Source organism: Octopus sinensis, linkage group LG15 (genome assembly GCF_006345805.1).
Source record: "Octopus sinensis linkage group LG15, ASM634580v1, whole genome shotgun sequence".
NCBI classification, from domain to species: Eukaryota; Metazoa; Mollusca; class Cephalopoda; order Octopoda; family Octopodidae; genus Octopus; species Octopus sinensis.
Window position 1 is genome coordinate 33,736,381 of NC_043011.1, and position 26,878 is coordinate 33,763,258.

Below are 26,878 nucleotides of genomic sequence, written 5' to 3' on the forward strand. Positions count from 1 at the left end.
CTAACGCACATCATGTCACCCTATGAGTTTTCTCCCCTTGCAGCTGCATTGCACTGCATTGAAAGGGGAGAAAACTCGTATGGTGACATAATGTGCTTACAGCATGCTAAAGGTTGAATATGTGTGTGTATATGTATTTGTATATATAGGTGCAGTATGGTTGAATGGTTAAATTTGCTTCCCAACCACAAGGTCCTGGGTTCAATCCTACTAAGTGGTATCTTGGGCAAGTGTCATTATTTTTTTTTTAACCTCAGGTTGATCCATATGTTGTGAGCGAAGCTAAGTAGAGGGAAACTGTACAGAAGCCTGTCAGCTGGATTGTACTAGTAATTCAAAGGTGACCCCCATGTCACACTATGCTATGCTTATTCTCTCTGAGAATTAAATTAAGGGTGCTCAAGTCTGTTGGAATACTCAGTCACTGAGCACATCAATAATGATCTTTTTCTTCTCTCTTTCTCCAGTTTTCTCTCTCTCTACGTGTTTGTGTGTGTGTGTGTGTGTGTGTGGAAATGTGGTTTAGTGTTTAGGGTATTGCATTCATGATCTTACGATTGTGGTTTTGATTCCTGAACCAGGTGATGCAGTGTATTCTTCCCATTGCTCCAGCCCAGTGTGTGTGTGTGAAAACACCTGCCCAAGGAGCCATGCAGTGGGATTGAAGCTGGAGCCATGTGATTGGGAAGTCACACCAGCACCTATATATACATATTTATATATAAACACACACACACGATGATATAAAACAGTGAGAATGTGTACTCAACACCATATTTGGCAGATAAATACTCTTCATTTGAGGATTATGAATGTTACCAATGGTTTCATGTGAAAAGAATTTCTAAATGTAACAGACCGTAACATTGTTAATGCACAAATAAATAAATATACATGTGTGTGTGTATGTGAGAGCATGTGTGTGTGTGTGTAATTTAGATGTTATGCAAGAGTGACTTTTTTTGCATATTTCTTGTTTTATTTATTTATTTATTTATTTGTGTGTTTCATTAGCAATTTCCAACTGCCACCCGCCCATAAAATGACGAGTTAAAAGAACACAAGAGAAAAACAAAGATATATATATATATATATATATATATATATATATATATGCACATACATGATAAATTTGGTGTAACAACAATGTAAAACGTTACTTTTAATTGTTACTATTAATGCTAAGTTTGTATCATGAAAGAATTCTTATGTCTTTGTGTACATCCACACACACACACACACACATATATATATATATATGTGGATGTGCGTGCACATGTATGTATGCAGGTAGGTAGGTAATGTATGGGTGCCAGCTGTTTCAGCAGTGTTATGTTGTTTCATACAACTGTAAGTCCAGTCGTATTATAACTTCTCCCGATTCTGCTTCGTGCAATTTGAGTTTCTTAGTGATGGGGCCACGTCGCAGCATGGTTTCTTGATAAATTTCTTCTGTGTAGATCTCAGTTCGTCCCAAAAAATCTGAAAAAAAAAAAATGTAAGCGGAGATTTAGAAATATCAAATTCGCAAATAAAATGAATATACATTTTTTTTTTTTTTCCTCTTTCCTACCAAGAATTCACAAGGACTTCGAACCCACAAGAGTAAACAGAGACAGGCAGAAACAAGGAAAATGCCACTTGTATTTTAACACTATACAAATATTCTTTTAAAAAAACTTTTCTTTTTAATTTTTCTAAATTTAATTATTTAATTGTTACAGTTGAAAAAGTCCCAATGACTGAAACCAGTACTGAAATGATTTTTATAAAATTATATTAGCATTTTCAATCTTGACTTTTTTTTCCATATATATATATATATATATATATACATATACGTGAGTGTGTATGTGTGTGTGTGTGTGTGTGTGTTTGGGTGCACATTTTCAGCATTAAATGGAGAAGCGGCAATGAGTGACAGTTCTGTAAATAATAACTATAATTATAAGCTTATAGCTTATAAGCAATCACCATGTATTGGCTAAAGAAAATAGTCTAATATTGGGGCATATATGCCTCAATATTAGACAATTTTCTTTAGCCAATACACAATACATAGTGATTACTTATAAGCTTTATCTTTATAATTATTATTATTATTATTTACAGAATATATATATATATATATATATATATATAATATATATATATATATATATTATATATATATGCCGAATTAAACAGAGAACCGACAGAGCTACTAATAGTTTCATGCTATTATGATACTTGAACAAGCATATTTATAAAATACACCATGTTCTTTATGTTGCCTGTCTCGCTTCTCTATTTGTTTCTTTCATTGTTCACAAAAAAGTTCGTTTACTATGTTTTTGTTTTTATGTTCTTGTTTCTCATTTTGTTGATGCTTTTTTTGATGTCCTGTACCCATATATGCATGTATATATACATATATATATGTAGGTATGTACATATATATAATAAAATATATAACTCACTTCGAGAGTTGCATTCCCTCGCGTTCTGTACAATGTGGTTATTATAGTAGTTTTGACTTTAAGAGTCCCTCCTAGCATGAGGAATTTATGTATAGTAATGCCCTTAATATAAATAAATATATTTATAGGGAATGATTAATAAATTGTTCCCTTATGAGGTTTTTCACGCTAACTACTTTATAAATTCTTATAAAGATTTTATCCTATATTTAAATTGTAAATTTAACCGAAATACATTCAGTGCTGAATTTTATTCTGAAGAAACACGCATACTGAAATGCAATTTGAAAAGCCCGCCTCTTACATAGATATATACGTCTAAACAATTTCTATGTACTATGCTGAATACATGTGGTGTTCGTCTGGTATGTGATTTTGGTTTATTTTTATGTCTTGACTATGGTTGCACTGATGAGTAAAAATTGCATCTTGTGCACTAATTACGAAATCATATGATATGCAACTGAGTCTGTTTTTAGAAGGCTCACTTCGAGAGTTGCATTCCCTCGCATTTGGTACAATGTGGTTATTACAGTAATTTTGACTTTAAGAGTCCCTCCTAACGTGAGGCATTTATGTATAGTAATACTCTTAATATAAATAAATATATATATATATATATATATATATATACACATATAATATAATATTAATTAGAGACAAAACCACTATTATGCAAATCAAACAAAGAAAGACTTAATCCAATACATAAAAATTTTTATATAAATTAAATATAATTAAGATATCCACTACGATCGTTTCTTGTCACTTCTATTGACATTCATCAGGTGGTTTCAAGACCTAAAATATAATCAATATTTTTAAGATATAAATTTGAAATGACTAATATATATAAAATATAAAATTATCAATGAAAATATATATAAAATCAAGAACTAAAATAACCTCTATAAACGATTGTATATAATGAAACCTAGTATATTTAAATTCTCATATTTAAAGATGAAATAGCTAATTTCAAAAAACAAAAAAGTGGATATCTTAATTATATTTAATTTATATAAAATTTTTTATGTATTGGATTAAGTCTTTCTTTGTTTGATTTGCATAATAGTGGTTTTGTCTCTAATTAATATTATATTATATTTTACTATAAAATTGGAGTCAATCCTAAATCTGATTTTTCCCTGTAAATTTGGATTTATTCCCTAATATTTATTATTATTATATATATATATATATAAATATATATATATATCCACACATGCACACACACACACATGCACACACACACACACATTTACCATCATCCTCATCATTTTAACAATTGCTTTACCATGCTTGCATGGATTGGACAGAGCTTATCGAGGCACAGACTGTTGAGTGTGGCCATACCGGGGTACAATCATTAAAATGTTGTTCATAAGCTAATTAATTTTCCAACCACATCTGTAGCAATAAAACATGGTTTTTAAAATATTTACATTTACAATTTTCATTGGCTTTCTTATTCACAGCCTTGGACCAGCCCGCACCTGTTTTTAAACAAGCTAAAATTTCCTCATGCCCAGACAAGTTTCCTCACAAGCCAACAATTTTGAGAGAAGGATTTTAGTCAATACCATCAACCCCAGTCTGAAATAGAGATTTTATTTTATTAACTCTGAACAAATGAATGGCAAAATTGACCTCAGAATGTAAAGAGCTGGAACAGATATTGCAAGCCATTTTGTCTGATGCTCTAATGATTTTGCTAGTAACAGATGAAATCAGAATAGAGTATCCAGTAGAACTGTTACGAAAGGTTTGCCCCTTTGTCACAACCAGAATCAAGAAAGTATTAGATAGTTGAAAAGAACAAAAAGTATGGTAACCTATGACCAGTAAACAAGTGTCACCTTAGTCTGCTGGCTGTGGACAGTTGACACTTTCAATCATACCAGCAAAATAAGTTGTGAGTTTTCATATAATGATGATGATGACGATGATAATAATAATAATAATAATAATAATAATAATAATAATAATAATAATAATGATAATAATAATAATAATAGAATCTCTAGGAATGATTAAAAAAAGGTACTGAAACCTATTTAAAAATGATGCCAGGCTTACCATCCCTAGAGGAAGTGCAAAAAATCGTGTTAACTGGAATGACTCGTGTACTGAGAAGAGCATTATCACTATGAAAACAACATCCATTCATGAATTTATTTGTTTATTAATTTTTTTTAAATACATATTTTACCTGTAAATTTGTGTGTGTAATCTGGGAATACATACAATGAGCTTCTCTGCCCTAGGTGTACGGAAAACACTCAGCGAGAAATGGAAGAAAATTTGACGAAAGAAGGAAAAATAATAATGATAATAGCAATAATAATAATAATAATAATAATAATAATAATAATAATAATAATATGCCCTGATGCAGTACCAGGCAATGGCTCTCATGGCTATGCCCTGATGCAGTACCAGGCAGTGGCTCTCATGGCTTCTGATCTTAACTGATTGGAAGTGTTATCATGTACATTGTTTTGTCTTAGTATAAAAGATGCGCTAAAGCAAATATTCTGCTCAATACCACAGATTTGCTTGTCAGTTGTTTGACCTTAACTAGTTGACCATGTCCCTTAGTGGCTGACGATATGTGCATCTCTGATCATGACCAGAAGTAGTGGGGGAGCATCATAGCCGTGTGCTGAAAGGAATTCTTGGAGGTTTGGATAATTCACCTTTAGAAACATGGGTGGTTTGTTCAACATCCTTAAAAAATCCTTATTCAGGGACCTTTTCAGCAGGATGAGCTACTCAACTAGAAGAAAATTCTAACTGGGCCTCACCTGCAAGGTCATGCGCTGTTTATCTTGATACGAGATCACCATGTCACGCACATATGGTTGTGATGCACGTGCCTGGTGTACCCTTATCAGACGGGTAGTCATGATGGGTATACTGGGCTTCGTATATTTTACCCCAGTGTCACTTTGATGGCATGAACTGCTCTCTCACTCAATAATAATAATAATAATAATAATAATAATAATAATAATAATAATGACATATCCTTTCTACTATAGAAACAAGGTCTGAAATTTTGTGAGAGGGCTAGTTGATTACATTGACCCCTAATGTTCAACTGGTATTTATTTCATCAACCCTGAAAAGATGAAAGACAAAGTCCAGCTCGGCAGAATTTTAACTCAGAACATTAAGATGGATGAGATGCTACTAAGAATTTTTTCCAGCATGCTAATAATTCTGCAAGCTCACTGCCATGATGATGATGGTGATGATGGTGGTGATGATGATGATGATGGTGATGATGATGATACAAATTCTCTACGACAGCAACTGACCATTTGGGGAGAAGAGGTCTCGATCAAAGACACTAATACATAAGACATCTTGGTGCACATCTCGAATGACAAACTGCATTGAGTCATTCCATTTGGGATTAAGGGTTCCATTGATGACTTTGGTCCTATGTTCTTGGCTTCCCATGCTCACTTCACAATAAGGGTCACTTTTTCCTGAGGGTTGCCAGGGCAACAGAAGAAAAAAATAGGTGTATTAGAAGGAGAAAAGATTGTATAAAAAATGTGGTATCATTTTTTAAAAAAACATGAAAAACAAATACATTTGCTTACGGAAGTGAAACAGAAAGAAAGAAAATAATGATAATAATAATAATAATTCTTTCTAATTTCGGTACATGACCAACAATTTTGCAAGGAGGGGCAAATCAGTTACATTGACCCAATTACTCAACTGGTACTTTATTTTATTAACCCCCAATTCAAATCCCCAATGGGATTTGAACTCAGAACAAAGGGCCAGAAAAACTGCCACTAAGTGTATTATTTGGCATAGAAATGATACTGCCAGCTCAATCCATCAATAATAATAATGATAATAATAATCCTTTCTACTATAGGCACAAGGCCTGAAATTTTGGAAGATAGGGCTCGCCAATTACCTTATTATTATTACTATAAGAACAATAAATATCCATGTAATATTTTTCTGCATAACTTCATTTGATTTTGTAAATGAACAATCAGGTGTGTTTACAGTGAGTTCCTTTACCCTAAGTATCAGGAAGACATTCGGCAAGAAAGAGAAACAAAGTTGAGATATTCTGAGGAACATAAAGGAAATGAAAATATAATATCCAGTAGACCTGTTGCAAAATATTTGCCTTCTTGGCATGGCCAGAATCATTAGAAAAGTATTAGATATTTGAAGAGAAGAAATAGCATGGTATGATAGGCGGATCTTTTCCCTTTGAATGGCAGATCGAGAAATTAATTTTTTGTAACTAAACACTTTCAAACTTCGGACACTGGTAGAATGTGTCATATAAAACATCTTTTACTCTTAGCGTTTTTGAGAAAAGTTTATATTTAAGATGTTATTTCATGTTAAAGTTGTCGTATTTCGGTAATTTCAACCAATCAATGACATGTATTCAGCTGAATAAATTACTGCCGTTACTTGTCAACAACAACTATACACAGTGGCTATACATGGTGTATATTTCATTTGTCACAGTTATTTATGACATCGTTCGTGCATTTGTACTGGTTTTAGCTTTAAGGTTTTAGGGTTAGGGCTTTGGGGTTAGAGTTAGGGTTAGGGTTTTAGGGTGTTAGGGTTAGGGTTGGGGTTTTAGGGTTAGGGTTACGGCTTCAGGGTTAGAGTTATGGAAAATAATGAAAAATGAAGAAATTGGAGGGGTAGAGGCAGGGGGGGGGGGCAAAATGTCTTTTTGAAAATAGCAGCTGATAAACAGGAAAAAAGAAAATTAAAAGCCGCAGAAATGCACGAACAATTGTGGTGGTGCCATGAAGTAAATATGCTTCAGATATAATTGTTTATTCATACAAACATAACTGAGATGAAATATGTCATAAATAACAGTGACAAACGAAATATATACTGCCGGAAGTTGTTGTTGACAAACAACAGCAGTAATTTTACTTAGCTGAATACACGTCATTGATTGGTTGAAATACAACAACTTTAACACAAAATAACTTTGTAAATATAAACTTTTCTCAAAAATGCTAAGAGTAAAAGATGTTTTATATGACACATTCTACCAGTATACGAAGTTTAAAAGTGTTTATTAGTTACAAAAAATTCTTTTCTAAATCTGCCGGCCAAAAGGTAAAGATCCCAATAGGCTGCAGATAGCAAGACTGCTACTCATGCAAGTTTCAAGATTCCAGGCATTACAACAAAACCTGAGTTAAACGAACAATAATAATTTAGATATGACACATAGGGGTCGTGGTAGAAGTGAAATTGGATGTAAGCCTTAGGTTTTGAGACAACCTAATCATGTGTCAAGTAGTATGTAGTAGATCGATATATCCAGGTGAATTTTTTTTAGATAAACATTACTGTTTTATTTTTTAATTTAGGTGCAAGCATGACCATGCATTTAAGAAGCTTGCTTCGCAACCATGTGGCTTTGAGTTCAGTCCCACTGTGTGGCACCTTAGGCAAATGTCTTCTATTATAGCTCCAGGCCAAACAATGCCTTGTGAGTGAATCTGGGTACAAGAAGCTGTGTGGAATCCCTTCATGTGTGTCTATTTCTTAGTATTTGTGTTTGTCCCCACCATGACTTGACAACTGGTGTTGATTTGTTTACATTCCCTTAACTTATTAGTTTGGCAAAGGAAAACGAGAGAATAAAAACCAGACGTAAAACATAAATACTGATGTGCTTGACTCGAAACCTTCCAAGGTGGTGCCCCAGCATGGCTGCAGTCTTATGACTGAAACAAGTAAAAAGGTAAAAAGAGCATCATCTTTTTTTCCCCAGGATCTCGTAACTGTAAAAGTAAGTTATTCCCAAAACAGGGACCTGGCTTGACCGTTTGCAACAGCATGCTATTCTGGTCAAAAGCACCCATAGGTGTGGTGGTCTTTTTGTTTTTTCTATGCTTTGTTTTTTTTTTTCCATAATAAATGAAGACAGAGACACAGATACATTCCTTATATCTCATCACATAAAAGAAATAAAATAAAAATTAAATGGAAATGTATAACTGATATCATAACAAAAATATGAGTTCAAATCCTACCAGATTTGACAAAACATTGTCTTTCCAGGATGAGATAGAGTTGGAGTGAGGGAGCCTATAAAATAAGAATCAGCCAAGTATTTGGGTCAATATGATCAAGTATACACTTTATATTTCAATCAAAATGCGCATCATTATGTTAGAAATCAATAAGATTATAATTTTCTAGTCAATTAATTACTGTCATCATCAGAGTATAATAGAGTAATAGAGAGTGTGCACAAATATATATATATATATATATTGTTTTGGTACAATGGTAGAACATCTATCATGTTTACAGAAGATGTAAGTTCATGTCACATAGCCAGCCTTTGCCTTTTTCTATCCCCCAAAATTTTTAAACCCAATATTTACAAGTTATTACTTATAACTTAATTAACTCCAAATTCCACCATCAAAATTATTAATTTCACATATTTAAAAATTTCTAATTTATGATATTTATATATATATATATATATATATATATATATACACATGCGCACACACATACATATATATATGTATATACATGGTGGCTCTTTGTCCTTGCAGGGATTGACCTCTTCTTGTACATATAATTGCTCTTTCCTAATGTAAGATCTTAAATTACTTTTGGGTTCTGAAAAGCATATGGGGTACAGCATTTAAAACTGAAATAAACACTTCAAATTGTATAGTCTCCCCACTGTCCTGTTTTGAGGATATTACAGCATTAATAGGCTAAAACGAAGGTTTTCTGGTTCAAATTTAGACTGGTATTATCTACACATCTGTGAAGCTGTGAAACCTAATGATTAGGGTGATCCTAAGTTCATGGTTTTAATTCCTGGACTGGATAGGGGGTTGTGTTCTTGAACAAAACACTTCATTTTATGTTGCTCCAGTGTAAATATATATAACATCTGTACATCTACTGTACAGATTATTAGCACCATCTTTAGAATGTATATTCACAATATTTCTAAATCTTCACTCATCACTCTTTACACATCCTTTACACAGTGGATAAGAACATTATTATTCTTAGCTTAGAAGTAAAGGTCCCTATTTTGAATCTAACCTAGTATTTTGATACAAAACCCAGATTATAGTAACTAATGACCATTGGAGATGAAATCAACTGAACAAAACATTTCATGTTGCTCCAGTCCACTCAGCTATAAAATGAGTTGCAGCAGTAGAGGGGAAGTTAACCCTGCGATGGACTGGTGTCCCATTCAGGGGGAAAGTGTGTTGTAATCTCAGTTACTTATACAACAGGAAAACTGGGTTAAATCCAGCCTTATAAATGCTAGGATTCAGTTCTAGGTCTAAGTATCAAAGCAAGTGTCTTTACATTTAGGAATAGGACATCTGAAGATGATAGGAGGTCAAATCGGTCAACCCAATAGAAATGTAGTCTTGATAGTTTGTTGTAGCTAAATATGGCTAAGGCCATGTTGGACTATTACCTTCTAGTATCGGTGCCATTTTTTATTTGTGTGGAGGAGTGTGGGGGAGGGGTACAAAAACCCATTTATCTTTAATGATGATGCCAGTAGTCAGGAAAAGTGATTTAATGTTCCCTTCATCTTGGACATTAAGACATGGTTTTCAACTTCCAAGTATATTTTCTTTCTTTCTTTTTCACTTCAGACACATTAAACATGTAAGAAAAAATTACAAAGAATTTTTTTTTTTAAATATTATATATTTAAAAAAAATTATATATATATATATATATATATATAAAAGATTATTGTTGTTAGTGATGTTAGAGTGCCACAAACAGTTTCGGTGTCAGTTGCATCACAAGAATATAGTTGAAAACATAGCACATTACAATAAACACTTCCTCTTGGCCATTTAACAGGACTGAAGCAACAGTTAAAGAATATAGACAACACTTGTTCAGACTGAACACAAATCTTTGTAACAAATAAAATAAAACAAAAACAAAAAAAAAAAACTAAACAGACCGCAAAGAAAAAAACACAATAAATCAACGAATTTAACTCTATATAATAGGTGTGACAGTGTGGTTAAGAAACTTGCTTCCTAACCCTGTGGTTCTGAGTTCAGTTCCACTGTACAGCACTTTGGTCAAGTGTTTTCTACAATAGCCCCAGACACACAAAAGCCTTGTGAGTGGATTTAGTTGACAGAAACTAAAATAAGCTTGCTGTTTGTCTATATGTATGTATGAGTGCGTTTATGTATGTATATGTGTATGTGTGTATGTATTTGTGTGTACCCTTTGACAACTAACATCATCATCATTATCATGCAAACGATGATGGTCATTTCCAGAAACATGTCTGGTCATGAGGAAAGATTGCTTTGCTTGAAAACAGGTGAGGGTTGGTGACAGGAAGAACATCCAGCCATAGAAAATCTGCCTTGACAAATTCCATCCAACCCAAGCATGCATGGAAAAGTGGATGTTAAAACGGTGATGATGATGATGGTCATAATTTGGTCATAATTAATCAATTGCTGGAGGAAGGCCTCAACACACCACCACTATCAGTACAGGCTGTAGGCCTACATTCATGTCAATACTGGTCAATTACAAGTATTTGCATGGTCAGGTGCTTATCCCTGGCCATTGATAGCTAGATAGAATTTGAACTCAGAATGCAAATGAGTCAGAGCCAATCCAACCAGGCATCTTCTCTGACACTCTAACAATTCAGCCAGTCTACTGCCCTTGTCAACTACTTTATTCACTGACCCCAGTATGGAGGAAAGGCAATACTGACCTAGGTGGAATTTGAACTCAGACTACAGAATGAATACTACAAGATGGGTTGTCTGATGCTTTAATCACTCACCCATTTTACCACCTATACAACACCAACATCATTATCATTAACATTATTGTAAAGCACTGCTGCTTATCATTATCATATTTATTAAAATTAAGAGCAACACTAATGACAGTAAACTGAGTGCAGGCATAGTCATGTAGTTAAGAAGTTCACTTCATAGTCGCCTGGTTCCAGGTTCAGTCCCACAATGCAGAATCTCAGGTAAAAGTTTTTTCTATCACAAGTATGTCTCAGGCCAACCGAAATTTTATGAGTAAAACAAGGTTACAGAAAGTGTAGAGAAGCCCATTAAATGGACTTTTCCCTTGCTTATGTTCATAAGCAGCAGACTTATCTGTTGCCCTGTTGAACACCACTGCCATCACCTCTATCATCATCACCAGGTCCTTGGATGTCTTTAGGAGATTCCATTCTTTTGCAAACATATAGAATGGGTTACCAGATTAACTCTTTAGTATTTAAACAAGCCATATCAAGCCCAAATACTCTACCTGGTTTATGTTCAAAATGGCCATATCTGGTCTCTTACACCTACCCTACAATGCCATTCTGATGTTAATATTCACATCGTTGAAATCTTGAAGCTACAAGATTATGCATGATTCATTCAAAATAATATGAATAAATAAGCATGACATTCAACAAAGAAATTTGAAGCTAAAGGGTTAATGACAATTCATGAGTCGGGTTTTTTTCTGTTAGTGTTTTTTTTTTGCTTTTTTTGCTTTTGCTTTTCCTCTGTTTACCCAAACAAGTTTTGAAGGCCCTGAAAAATGTTCAGATTTCTTTATTTTGTTTGTTTGTTTTTGGTTCATAGTTCTTTTTTTTTTTTTTTTTTAATTTTTGCATTTTTTGGTAGGGGCTACCAGTTTCCTGACTAAGCTATAAAAACAAAAACAAACAAAAAGCAAAAAACAAACAGAAGCAATGACTTTTTGCTGAACCTGAAGCTGCATCAATAGAAGCAACATCTGCAACAACAGCAACAACAGCAACAACAGCAGCAAGAAAAGCAGCAGCACAACAGCACTTTAAAGCCATAAAAAATAAGATGGAAAAATCTGAGGAAATTAGTGTTAGTCTTCATCTATGAAGTTACCACCATCTTCCTATGACTAACACAATTCGTCCACTTCACTGCAAATTGCTATACTAGCAATGAACACTGGTTCCTGTCACCCATCACATAGTTGCTTCTATAAAAGGCCTGCGGTTGTGGAGTGGAATTATCGCCCACTTGTCTAAGTCAAAGATTAATAGGAGCACACATGGGCTATGTGGTTAAGAAGCTTGCTCTGCAAAGCAGGTAGTTTGGGGTTCAGTCCCATTGTGGAGCACCTTGGGCAAGTGCCTTCTACTACAACACTGAGCTGGCCAATGCCTTGTGAGTAAATTTGGGAGGTGGAAATTGTGTGGAAGCCTGTCATGTGTGTGTGTGTGTGTTTGTATTTGTGTTTACCCTCAACTTCTCTTGACGGCCGGTGTTGCTTTATTTACATCCTCGTAACTTAGTGGTCTTTGAGAAGAAGACCAACAGAATAAGTACCAGACTTTAAGAAAAGGCTGAGTACTGAGGTTGATTTGTTTGACTAAACCTTTCAAGGCACTGCTCCAGCTTGGCTGCAGTCCATTGACCGAAACAAGTAAAAAAAAAAATAAACAAACAATAAATAAAGATAAGACAGAAATATGAATGGAGTAGAATTACTAATATTCTCAATAATATTTTATCCATGTGAATTAGAGAGACCAAATGGAATGTTACATTATTCCACATTTAACTCTAGCAAACACCAAAGTTATGAAAATAAGTTGATAACTACGAATGACCTTTCCATTTTTGGCACAGTTTCTATTGCTGGATGCCCTTCAAAATACCAACCATTTTACAAAATACCACTGACTGCATTTTTAAATTAAGCATCAGCAAGACTACAGAGCCCACTTGGCTCTAGTGCTCTTTTGAATTTCGGGTCTTCTTAACTTAAAGGATTCTCCTAAACCAATGGTTCTCAACCATTTCTTTACCTATGGACCACTTACATTACTTTACTATTTTATTCTGGTGGACCCTGTTCCCTATAGCCATTCAATGTTTAAAAACAAGTTTTATAGATACTTCTTCCAAAACTCCTATTCTGTTTATCAGATGTTCACTTATGTAGGTTTGCAATAGCATTCTTTGAGAGAATATTTCAGTGGCTGGAAACATTAGCGTAAGAAACCTAGTTGTTTCCAAAGCAAAACATTTTCATTGACCCTAAAATACTACTGTGGGTCTCCAACTTACTATTTTCCTACCATGGACCTCATAAAAACTTCATATAGACTCCAATTGAGAACCATTGTCCTAAACATTGTTTTCTACCACCACCACCACAAGTAGTAGTCACAGTAGTAGTAGTAGCAGTAGTAGTAGTAGTAGTAGCAGTAGTAGTAGTAGTAGTAGTAGTAGTAGTAGACAACTATTATTAGAAATAAACACATCTTATGTGAGAAGTGCCTAGTTAATCACTGCATGTACTCTGTGCTATTACAGGGTGAAAGCGAAACAGTAACAATGGCTAAGAACTACAACAAACTGAACAACAACAACAACAACACAACAACAATAATCGTTTCAAATTTTGCCACAAGGGCAGCAATTTTGGGGGAGGGGATGAGTCAATTACATCGACCCCAGTGTTCAACTGGTACTCATTTTATCGACCCCGAAAGGATGAAAGGCAAAGTCGACCTCGGTGGAATCTGAACTCAAAATTTAAAGACAGACGTAATACCACTAAGCATTTCATCTAGCATGCTAACGATTCTGCCAGCTTGCCACCCTAATAATGATAATGATAATAATAATGATAATAATAATAATAATAATAATAATAATAATAATGATAATAATAATAATAATAATAATAATAATAATAATAATAATAATAATACTGCCCTGATGCTGTACCAGACAGTGGCTCTCATGGCTTCTGATCTTAACTGATTGGAAGTGTTATCATGTACATTGTTTTATCTTGGTATAAAAGATGGGCTACAGCAAATATTTTTCTCAATACCACAGATTTGCTTGTAAGTTGTTTGACCTTAACCAGTTGAACATGTCTCTTAGTGGCTGATGATATGTGAATCTCAGCCCATGAGCAGAAGTAGTGGGGGAGCATCATAGCCTTGTGTTGAAAGGAATTCTTGGAGGTTTGGATAATTCACCTTTGGAAACATGGGTGGTTCATTCAACATCGTTAAATAATCCCTATTCGGGGACCTTTTGAGCGGGATGGGCTACTCGACCAGAAGAAAATTCTAACTGGGCCCCACCTGCAAGGACATGCGCTGTTTATCTTGATACGAGATTACCATGTTGCGCACATATGGTTGTGATGCCTTATCAGACGGGTAGTCTGATAAGGCATCACAGACGGGTAGTCTGGTGTACCCTTATCAGATGGGTAGTCATGATGGGTATACTGGGATTTGTATATTTTACCCCAGTGTCACTTTAATGGCATGCACTCCTCTCTCACTCAATAATAATAATAATAATAATAATAATAGCCATTTCAAATTTTGGTACAAGACCAGTAATTTTAGGTCGAGAGGGAAAATAATCAATTACATTGATCTCCAGTACCTGACCAGTACTTTATTTTGTCAATCCCCAAAGGATGAAAGGCAAAGTTGACCTCAGTGGTATTTGAACTCAGAGCGTAAAGACAGACAACACACCACTAAGCATTTTGTCTAACAATTCTAAAGCTCACTGCCTTAACAATAATAATAATAATAATAATAATAATAATAATAATAATAATAATAATAATGGTTTCAAATTTTAGTACGAGGCCAGCAATTGTGGGGGAGGGTGCAGGTCGATTTCATCAACTCCAGTACACAACTGGTACTTATATTTGAAAGGATGGGAGACAAAGTTGACCTGAAGAGCATTTAAACTCAGAACGTAATGACAGACAAAGCATTTCGTCTGGCATGCTAACGATTCAGTCAGCTTAACCTTTTCGTTACTGTATTTATTTTGAGATGCTCTGTGATTCTCTCAATTATTTTAGATGTAACAAAGAATTTATTAAAATAACTTCGTTATCATTAAGCTCGTGTTAGGAACATAAATTGTGACTAAGGTTTGGTGGAAGATTTTAATTCAAAATTTATGAAAACAAGACATTTGTACTACAGAGCCAGAGCCGGTTTCAGCCGGGTTGGTAACGAAAGGGTTAATAATAATCTTTTCTACTCTAGGCACAAGGCCTAACATTTTTGGGGGAGGGGGCCAGTCAATTAGATTGACCCCAATATGCAATTAATAATAGTCTTTTCTACTAAAGGCATGAGGCCTGAAATTTGTGGGGAGGGTACTAGTTGATTACATCGACCCCAGTACTCAAACTGGTACTTACTTCATCGACCCCGAAAGGATGAAAGGCAAAGTCAACCTTGACAGTATATGAACTCAGAATGTGAAGACGGATGAAATACCGCTAAGCATTTCGCCCGGCATGCTAACGATTCTGCCACCTCACCACCTTCAATAATAATAATAATCATGATAATAATAATAATAATAGTAATAATAATAATAATAATAATAATAATAATAATAATAATAATAATAGTAATAATAATAACAATAATAATAATAATAACAACAATAATAATAATAATAGTAATAATAATCGTAATAATAATAATAACAATAATAATAATAGTAATAATAATAATAATAATAATAATAATCATAATAATAATAATAACAACAACAACGGTACTGTTGAAGATTGAAATCGTTTGTGACCAATTCAAATGCTCAGCATACCATTCAAGTCACATGCCACAAGATTGATGCCCTCTAAAATCACAACCAGCAGACGTCCAATTCCTCCAGTCCGTTTGGCTGAGAGAAAGTGAAAACAAAAACAAAAGAAAAAAGATAGAAAGAAAAAAAAATAGCATGCAAGTAAGGTAAAGGGTAGGTAGGAGAGGCTGAGCCATGCAGGGTGGATTATCAAGCAATGTTTGTGGCATAAAGTTAATAATACATGCAAGAACAATTACATGATGGGTGATATGGTTGATATCCTATTTTGAAATGTTGGAATAATAAATGGTATAGAATGAGATATCTAAGTTCTTGATAACATTTTAACAGTGTCTGTTTGTTTTTGATATTGTTATTTTTTCTGTTTAGTTTCTTTTTAACACTACAGTGTAATAAATAATCATATTGCACACATGTAAACGCATACAAATATCCATGTACAAACATGCACACACACACACATATATACACATATATACACTCTTACATACACACACTCCTAAATTAGTGTTAAATCTGTCAACAAAATTTCACCCCTTCATATCAAACATGCACTAAATGTACAGTCCATAATATATTTCAGATCTATGCAAGGAGCAGGTTCCAAGTGAGGTGAATATCTATTGTCATATATATATATATATATATATATATATATATTCACACACACACACACAAAAGCCAAACTTGCTATCTTCAATTTGGTGTTTGTGCTTACCCTTGGTCAGGAATCTTAGGTAATGACTAAAGGAATGTGACCAAAGATTCTATTTCTTAACATTTTCTTATCATTGTCAAAGACTTTATCACTCTATTTTAATACGTCTATGTTAACTATATTTTAACACCACAAAGGCTACAGAAAGCCTTACATTTTACTTTGGAAAATCTTTTTTTTTTTAAATGAAAGCCGGCAAGTCAATAAACATCTTTAAAATACCTCTGCATTTTCAAATCCTCTATATGCATGAAAATACATACCTAAAACATTGAAATCTGCATATACATACATACACACATACATACATACATACAAAAATACCCTGTTACTGATGTTGAAATTCCAATGAAGGAACCTTAGATCTAGATTAGAAACCAGTTCTTTTTCTATTGGCAAGAAATCTTGAAATAAACTGAATAATGACATACATACATACATACATACATACATACATACATACATTCTATACCAACAGACAGACACTCTGTTAATCTATCTATGGTAAGGGTCTCACATATGTATTACTATAGTGAATTGAAAAACTTCAGTTAACTAGATTTAGCCATGTAATTAATTAGATGGCAAGAACCCATGCTAAAATATAAAAATCGAACACACGAACAAACTCAATCAAAAGCTAAAATGAGCCAAGGGGAATAACTCAAATGGGTCAGCATATTGGATATATGAGCCCCTATCATAGTATTTGTATTTAGAAGGAAGAACACTTCTGTGAGATTATTCGCCCCACTCCACACTCAACCCTGTTTGTAGAAATTCACATTTACAGACACTCAAACACTGTGTGGGTTTTATAAATGAAGAAGTGAGAAGGGGCTCTATGGTTGTTATGATGATGTCAGATACATGCAACGGGGTTAATAAAACACATGCAAACAATGTTCATTGTGCACCTAAAAAAAAACAAATGGACAAAAACAGGATAACAAAGTTATTTGATATAAATATTATTTTTCTATTTGAAAAGAGACAAGTGTTATTAGATTCAAACAGATCAGTAAGAAACAAGAATTACATACATTAACAACAAACATAGATTATCTATATCAGTGATTCTCAACCATTTTTTGCCTGTGGTCTCCTTTGATTCCCATTTTAATTGGGCAGGCCCTCACAGCCATTCGATGTCTAAAAATATCCCATTATATTTTAATAATTAAATATTATTAAGAATTGCTTAAAAAATACTAAGACTTATGATACCTGAAAGAAGTATAAGCAATTTATTGCAGATAAATTTGAACAAAAGCAATTTTATATGGACCTCCAAAGGTCATATGAACCCCTAAGGATCATATGGAGCCACACGGGTCATATGGGGCTTGGTTGAGAACCACTGATCTACATCAGCAACAAATTGTCAATGTCCACAATAAACATACAGTATCTATGTCAATAACAAACATAAATTATGCACATTAGTAACAAACATAAATTATGTACATCAGTAACAAGCATAGAATTAATAATCTATAACAGGTATAAATTATGAAAATTAGCTGAATGAGTAAAACTTCTAAATTTTAGATATTACTTCATTGTTAAAACTGAATCATTTTAATTTGCTTATATTTTTCTAAATGAGTCATTTTAAGTGATTTTCAATTGTTGTGTATGATACATTTAACCCCTCTGCAATCTCTCACACAGTTATACGAGAATCAGATTTAATTATGGCTTTGATTCGGTCATCATTCAGTATGTTGACCAGAACGTTGGTCAACTTTGAGTGAAAAATCTCCAGAATGGAATTTTTTACTCCATTTCTGACATGTGTGTTCAGTTAAGCAATCAATACCATATACTTCACATATCCCTTTGTGAGCCTTGGCAGCTTTTTTGCCTTTGTGGAAATAAAAAAGCAAAATATGGTGAAAATGTTTGTCTTTGCACTCCATGTTAAAATTGACACTGAACTAACAGATGTAAACAAAATTACATGCAATTTGCTTCTAAAGTCAGCAAAAAGTAATGGCTATCAAATGTCAAAAGGAAAAAAAAAAATCATACAGTCGTAGTCATGGCCAATTTCATTGTTGCATAACTGGCCCATTTAAAAGCACCCTTTAATTGTTGGCTGATTGTGAAGACCTATTGAACCAAGTGAAATTTTAGTTGTGACCATGCCAGAGCCACCTAACTGGCACCTGTGCCAGTGACACATAAAAAACACACTTCGTGCATGGCCGATGCCAGAGCTGCCTGACTGGCATCCATGCTGGTAGCATGCAAAAAGCACCATTCAAGCATGGTTGATGCAAGTGTTGCCTGACTGGCACCTGTGCCAGTGATACGTAGAAAATATCGTCCAAGCGTGGATGATACCAGTGCTGCCTGACTCTCAGAGTAGTTGACATTAGGAAGAGCAGCCAGCTGTAGAAACTTTGCCAAATCAGATTGGAGCCTGGTGCAGCCTCCCGGCCTACCAATTCTCAGTCAAACCGTCCAACCCATGCCAGCAAGAAAAGTGGACACTAAATGACGATGAAGATGATGATGATGATGATGATTGCCATATCACCAGAATCTTAAATTCACTGAATTCTTGGACTTTGGATGCCATATATTACTCTCAAGAATTAAAACTATCATGATTTGAAAAGAGTTTGAACTGCAGGACCAAACCTAGAACTTCTTAACCTCATGCTCATATAACTTATATTATAAGAACTGAAGAAAGCTTAAAATCTTGTTAGCACATGATCAAGATCTCTCATCAACTTGGGGTTTTAGGCTAACTCAATATCTATGGCAATACTTAGTATGTTCACACCACCATAACAGATTCACAGGTTTTAATAGGTTCCATACTTTAAGTTAAGCCTTTTGCTATTCACTTTCACAAATTTTCTTACCAACATAAGAAACTACACTTAAACTGAAGTTATGTAAGAAGAACAGGGGAAAATATTTAAATTACCTTGTTTTATTCTACACATGCAATTGAATTCTTCCTACTCTTGAGTAGTTGGTTGGCTGGCTGGCTGACTAAACATTCTAGAAGGGGCATTTAAATAACACTGCCAAAGAATTTGAAGATATCTACTTCCTATGTTAAAACTAATCCAAAGTGAAAATGATCTGCAGAGTTGAACAGGAAATGAGATGGGAGAAACAATCTAGAAATAGATAAAGCCTGCCATCATGCAGAAGCTTTTGAAACTTAATCTCAAAAAAATCTTAATAATAACGTCTAATCAAATTCATGAATAATTTTTCTGCTTTAGCTTTATCAATAATAATAATAATAATAATAATAATAATAATAATAATAATAATAATAATAATAATAATAAAAATAATAATAATAATAATGATAATAATAATAATAATAATAATAATAATAATAATAATAATAATAATAATAATAATAAAAATAATAATAATGATAATAATAATAATAATAATAATAATAATAATAATAATAATAATAATAATAAAAATAATAATAATGATAATAATGATAATAATAATAATAATAATAATAATAATAATAATAATAATAATAATAATAATAAGTGCTTGTCTGATATTGAAAGGCAGCATCGGACAAAACATCTAATTACAGGAGTCATCTTAATTCCACAACAACCAGAGACTGACAGATGGATAAGAAGGAGTGAGAGAGAGAGAGAGAGAGAGAGAGAGAGAGAGAGTTATGTAATGTATGAATTTGTATGACATTCAAGTTTAACAAATAAAAACCACTATTCAGCATGGATTATAAAATACTGAAGAAGATTGCACTGGAAATTGGCAACTGTTTAAAATATACCACTAAAAAGATTGTGTGAATGTATGTGTTTGTGTGTGTCTGTGTACAGGTGCACGGGCACACATGCGATATTGTATAATAAGATATATCTTGAGAATCATCGCCAACAATGTACATATAAACAGATGTAAAAATGATCTGTGTATTTAATTTCTAACACGGAATTGACAAAGGAAACATAAATGAGATCAATACTGTTCACAACGGATGCCTGAGGGAAAATTATTAAATCTTCTGGCCTGGCATAGTGTTAAATGAGGAACCATAATGTAAAACCAACTGTAGTAGAGCAGTTCTTGAAATAAAACACCAATGGCTCAGATGGCTCCAACTTATGTTGTTTCAGGGCAGCATTAAGACAGACACCACCAAGGAACTGAAAACAAAACCTGCAATTTCATAGGAGGGTGTAAGTCAATTACATCAGCTCCAGTGATCAACTCCTACTTATTTTATCAACCCCATAAGGATGAAAATTCAAAGTTGACCTCAGGAAAATTTGAACTCAGCGCATAAAGATGGATGAAATGCTGCAAAACATTTTGCCCAGTGTGCTAACAATTCTGCCAGCTTGCTGCCCGGTCTGTTAAGATTTTTTTCATTTCCCTCTGTGCCAGTTCGCCATGCTCATCTGATAGTCAAAAGACCCTTTTTGATTTGTTTCTATTGTTGTTGTATTCATACAATTATTTTCTTTTTGTTGTATAGCCGAAAGGTGTTTGTCCATTGTATATGTATATTCTATTTCATAATGTTACGTTCGTCCCATAGTCAAAAGACCCTTCCTGTTATTTACTTATTTGTATTCGTATATATACAAAAAATATTTCCTTCTTCTATTGTATAGCCAAAAGGCATTCTGTCATTTGTGTATAATTCTAGCTTTCTTGTTTTTGCTTCCATTTCTGTTTTCATTCTCGTACACATTTGTTTGCCTTTCCCAGAGGCTTAATGTTTTTAGCTTAAGTCCCTGGCCCTGCCAAATCTGAGTAGTATCAGAGATAAAGAGGTGAAACTACAAAGACATTTCAGACTCTAACTGAAAAAGTTTTTGGCTCGGAATGTTCTGTGTATCTTGTTTTAGTCCTGTTTGCCATTTGTCGTGCTATCGTCCATTTTTCTGCAAGTTGGTTTCTGTTTCTTGTTTTCTTTCTATTCTAACTTTGATTTATATATATATATATACATATATATATATATATATAATTGAAATTAAAATTAAATTTTTACATTTTTACATTTTGGCATTTTGCTGAGATTTTTTCTTGAGAACACATTCTTCGTGTTAATGGCAATTTGACGTCTATGTTTAGCATATAGGGTGTCCACTTTAGTGGTCATTCCTCTTAATTTTGTATGTATATATATATATTGAAAGGACCAATGGTCCTTTCTGAGCCAAAGGCTCATAAGACTAATTTCCCAGAGTCTGTGTAGCATACATTTTTCCTCTGGACAAGATGCCAATCTGTTGCAGGATTACGCACTTTTACCAGGTGTGTGGACTGGTGCAACATGAAATGAAGTGTTTTGCTTAAGGATATCACTTAGTCCAGGAATCAAAACCACAATTTTATGATTACACTAACCACTATAGCATATGCCTGTCTCTTTCTCTCTCTCTCTCTCTCTCTCTATATATATATATATATTATATATATATATATATATAATGTCATGTCCCACTATCTCCAACTGTGGCAGAATGTACACCAACATAATGTACACCTCTATAGTATTTGAACTTTCAGAAAAAGATGTCAAGATTTATCTATTCTGTGATGTTATCGTCCTATCTCTTAGGTCACCAACCTCTGTTTCTCTTTCCATTAATCATGCCTTCCAAACAGGTCTTGTTGATGTCACAGACCATTCACTTAATGTGACTAAGCTGTTTGAGTACTTTATATATATATATATGTGTGTGTATATATATATATATATATCTCACCCTTATTAATTAATTATATATATATATATATATATATATATATATATACATACATACATATATATATACATATATATATATATACATATAATATATATGTATATATATACATATATATATATGTATATATATATATATGTAGAAGGTTGAAAAGGAACACACGAGTTGATATATATGAAAAATCAAGTCAAGATAGAAAATGCTAAAATAATTTTATAAAGAACATGTTCTTTATAAAATTATTTTAGCATTTTCTATCTCGACCTGTTTTTTCATATATATATACATATATATATATATCATCATCATCATCATCATCATCGCTTAACGTCCGTTTTCCGCGCTAGCATGGGTTGGACGGTTTGACCGGGGTCTGGGAAGCCAGGGACAGCACCAGGCTCCAGTCTGATCTGGCAGTGTCTCCACAGCTGGATGCCCTTCCTAACGCCAACCACTCCGCAAGTGTAGTGGGTGCTTTTTACGTGCCACCGGCATAGGTGCCAGGGGAGTCTGGCATCGGCCATGATCGGTTGGTGCTTTTAACGTGCCACCGGCACGGAAGCCAGCCAAGGCGGCGCTGGCATCGGCCACGTTCGGATGGTGCTTTTTATGTGCCACCGGCACAGAAGCCAGTCGAGGCGGCGCTGGCATCGGATACGTTCGGACGGTGCTTTTTATGTGCCACCGGCACAGAAGCCAGTCAAGGTGGCGCTGGCAACGGCCAAGTTCGGATGGTGCTTTTTATGTGCCACCGGCTCAGGTATCACAACTACTATTTCCATTGATATTTGTTTCGATGTTCATGTACATGCACTTGACTCAACAGGTCTCCTCAAGCACAGCAAGATGTTCTGGGATCCAAGGTACTTTGAATGGGCAGGGGCTATGCGGGACTGGTGCCAGAAGCAGCCCGGGTCTTTGCAGTCACAGCACATCTCCAGAGATCTCGGTCCTTCGCCATTGCCTCAGTGAGGCCCAATGCTCTGAGGTCATGCTTGACTACCTCATCCCATGTCTTCCTGGGTCTACCTCTCCCCCTGATTCCTTCAACTGTTTGGGAGCGGCACTATATATGTATATATATATATATATATATATATATATATATATATATATATATATATATATATATTTATATTTATATTTATATATATGTACAACTTCATATCCAGTCTGCTAATCAGGAATGTGAAATTTGAATAACTAGATTTGAGGTACCAGCTACAATAACGTGTGTGTACATAGTTAAAAAAAAATTGGTGCTGAGCTTCTTCAAAGCTTGACATTTAGAAACCAAAAGCAATCTGCATCCCCATCACTCATGAGACCCAACTGACTAGAACTAAAGGGTGGATTGGTTCTAAATTAACAGATAAACAACAACATGGAACCAGGGAATCCAAGAATCCAGTCATCAGGTGACATAACAATGATGATAATGATAATCCTTTCTACTATAAGCACAAAGCCTGGAATAATAATAATGATGATGATGATGATGATGATGATGATGATGATGATAATGAGGATGATGATGATAATAATAATAATAATGATAATAATAATAATAATAATGATAATAATAATAATAATAATGATAATAATAATAATAATAATAATAATAATAATAATAATAATAATAATAATAGTGATCAGGAGCAGAAGTAGTGGGGGAGCATCATAGCCATGTGTTGAGAGGGATTCTTTGGGGTTTGAATAATTTACCTCTGGAAACATGAGTGGTTCTTTCAACATCATTAAACAACCCTTATTCAGGGACCTTTTGAGCAGGATGGGCTACTCAACCTGAAGAAATTTCTAACTGAGCCCCACCTGCAAGGTCATATGCTGTTTATCTTGATATGAGATCACCATGTCGCGCACATATGGTTGTGATGCATGTGCCTGGTGTACCCTTATCAGACGGGTAGTCATGATGGGTATATTGGGCTTCGTATATTTTACCCCAGTGTCACTTTGATGGCATGAACTGCTCTCTCACTCAATAATAATAATAAACCTTTCTATTGGAGGCACAAGGCCTGCATAATAATAATTATCTTTTCTACTATAGGCACAATGCCTGAATGATAACAACAACAACAACAACAACAACAACAACAACAAAAAACAATGACAACAATATGCACTAAATTATTTTAGCTAAGATATGTCAAACAATTATGGTGTTACATTAGGAGGTTATTTGCACTCATGCAAAACAACAATAATAATAATAATAATAATAATAATATAATAATAATAATAATAATAATAATAATAATAATAATAATAATAAACAAAAAGATCTTGTGTGCTAGTATAAGAAATAATCTAATTAACATTAACAAAACAATAACTATACAAGACATGATTAACTGACTAATTAAGCATTTCAATGTAAGAAGGCTTTAATTAATTTTGACAAATCCAAGACAGAGAAAAAAAAACAAATAAACATAATGAATAATAAATAAGTAGATTGACGAAAAAAGAAATTGAATGATGAAAAATAAGAGATTTAAGTTGTGATGTGGTAACTATAGCAACTGTATTTATAAGGAGAAAAAAATCTATGTGAATAACGTGTTAAATAGAGCTAAACAAAAATAACATTTAGAAAGCAATTTACGTGAGTGTTTGTCAGTAATATATAAAAACAAAACAGATATAGATATACATATACACACATATATATATATATTTATATACACATACACATACACACAAAAACAAAACATACACAAAGGTCAAGACATAGCAATTCTAAATGACAATTCTAAACCAATGACCGGTGGAGGTCATCAGTGTTACTTTTGCAGTCTTCGTGCAGCGGAACTGCAAAGGTGAGGCAGCAGAAAGCTGACTTGTCTTACCATTGCCGTGACTGGAAGCGCAAAGACTGATGCCCTCTTGCAGTATGACAAGGAGGCGTCCAACGGTGCGTGAACGTCTCGGAGCTACGGAAGAACAGGTGACAGACAGATGAAGGTAATGGTAATTATCGTGTTGAGCGGAAATGGTGGATGAAATGTAGGGGAGAGGTGGGGGTGGGAGATAAGAGAAAACATGAGGCAATGGTAACAACAACAAAAACATAAAGCAGATGTAGCATATATAAACAAAATAATTATAATATAAATAACAATAATAATAATTTTTTTTTCTCTGATAAGCACAAGACCTGAAATTTGTGGGGAGGCGGGGCTAGTTAATTTCATCGACCTCAGTATTTGACTGGTACTTATTTCATCAACCCCCAAAAGGATGAAAGGTAAAGTCGACCTCAGTGGAATTTGAACTCAGAACGTAAAGATAGACAAAATATTGCTTAGCATTTTGCTCGGCATGCTAACAACTCTGCCAGCTTGCCAATAATGATATTAGTAATGCTTTGAAATTTTGGCACAGGGCCAGCAAGTTTGGAAAAGGGGATAAGTCGATTACATCGACCCCAGTGTTCGACTGGTACTTATTTCGTCAACCACAATGATGGAATTTGAACTCATGAAATACAGCTAAGCATTTTGTCCGGCATGCTAACAATTCTGCCAGCTTGCCAAAAATGATAATAATAATTCTTTCAAATTTTGGCACAAGGCCAGCAATTTTAAGGGAGAGAGTAAGTCGATTACGTTAACCCCAGTACTTGACTGGTACTTTATTTTATCAACCCTGAAAGGATGAAAGGCAAAGTCGGCCTTAGCTGCATTTGAACTCAGAATGTAAAGAGCTAGGAAAAATACTAGAAGGCATTTTTTCCAAAGCTCTAATGATTCTGATAATCCAGTAATAGGTGAGGACAAGAATTTCACCCATCTGAAAAGAAATTTCTGAAATAAACATTTAAAAAAAACAATACCAAAAATAAGCAAGAAATATATTAATATTTTAAGCAAGGAATATATTGATAAATACAAATATTCTATAAATCATATAAACTTCATACACACATAGACACATACACACAAATACATAGGCACAAATACACACACATGCACACAAATATACACACACATGTAAACATTATGGTTATTAAGATTTTTGTAAATGTAAACCCATAAAATTATCCTTGCGGAAAGTTTCACAGAGTGTAATATATGTGAATGTGTGCATGCATACATGTGTGAGTACGTATATGTCTATCGCTAGCTACTATACCTTTTTTTATTTTCTCTCTGTTTATTTCTGTGTTCCTCTCTGTTAAAGAGCATAGGCTCGAAACATTAAAGACTTTCTCACTTCCCGATCGTT

General features: G+C 33.9%; 1 protein-coding gene across 13 annotated transcripts in view; it reads right to left on the bottom strand.

Annotated features, from left to right (window-relative positions):
• Positions 1–230: 230 nt before the first annotated feature.
• LOC115219624 (intersectin-1) overlaps positions 231–26,878 on the bottom strand; it is a 424,167-nt gene continuing 397,519 nt past the window's right edge. For 9 of the 13 annotated variants that reach the window (XM_036509616.1, XM_036509621.1, XM_036509620.1 and 6 more), the window contains 4 exons: positions 25,501–25,584; positions 16,154–16,231; positions 5,783–5,956; positions 231–1,482 (listed from right to left, as the gene is read on the bottom strand). In XM_036509616.1, coding sequence (XP_036365509.1) covers positions 1,331–1,482; positions 5,783–5,956; positions 16,154–16,231; positions 25,501–25,584 — 488 coding nt within the window. In that variant the 3' untranslated portion in view covers positions 231–1,330. Of the gene's footprint in view, positions 1,483–5,782; positions 5,957–16,121; positions 16,232–25,500; positions 25,585–26,878 lie in introns of those variants that run through there. The other 4 variants (XM_029789771.2, XM_029789770.2, XM_036509623.1 and 1 more) reach the window with 4 other exon arrangements.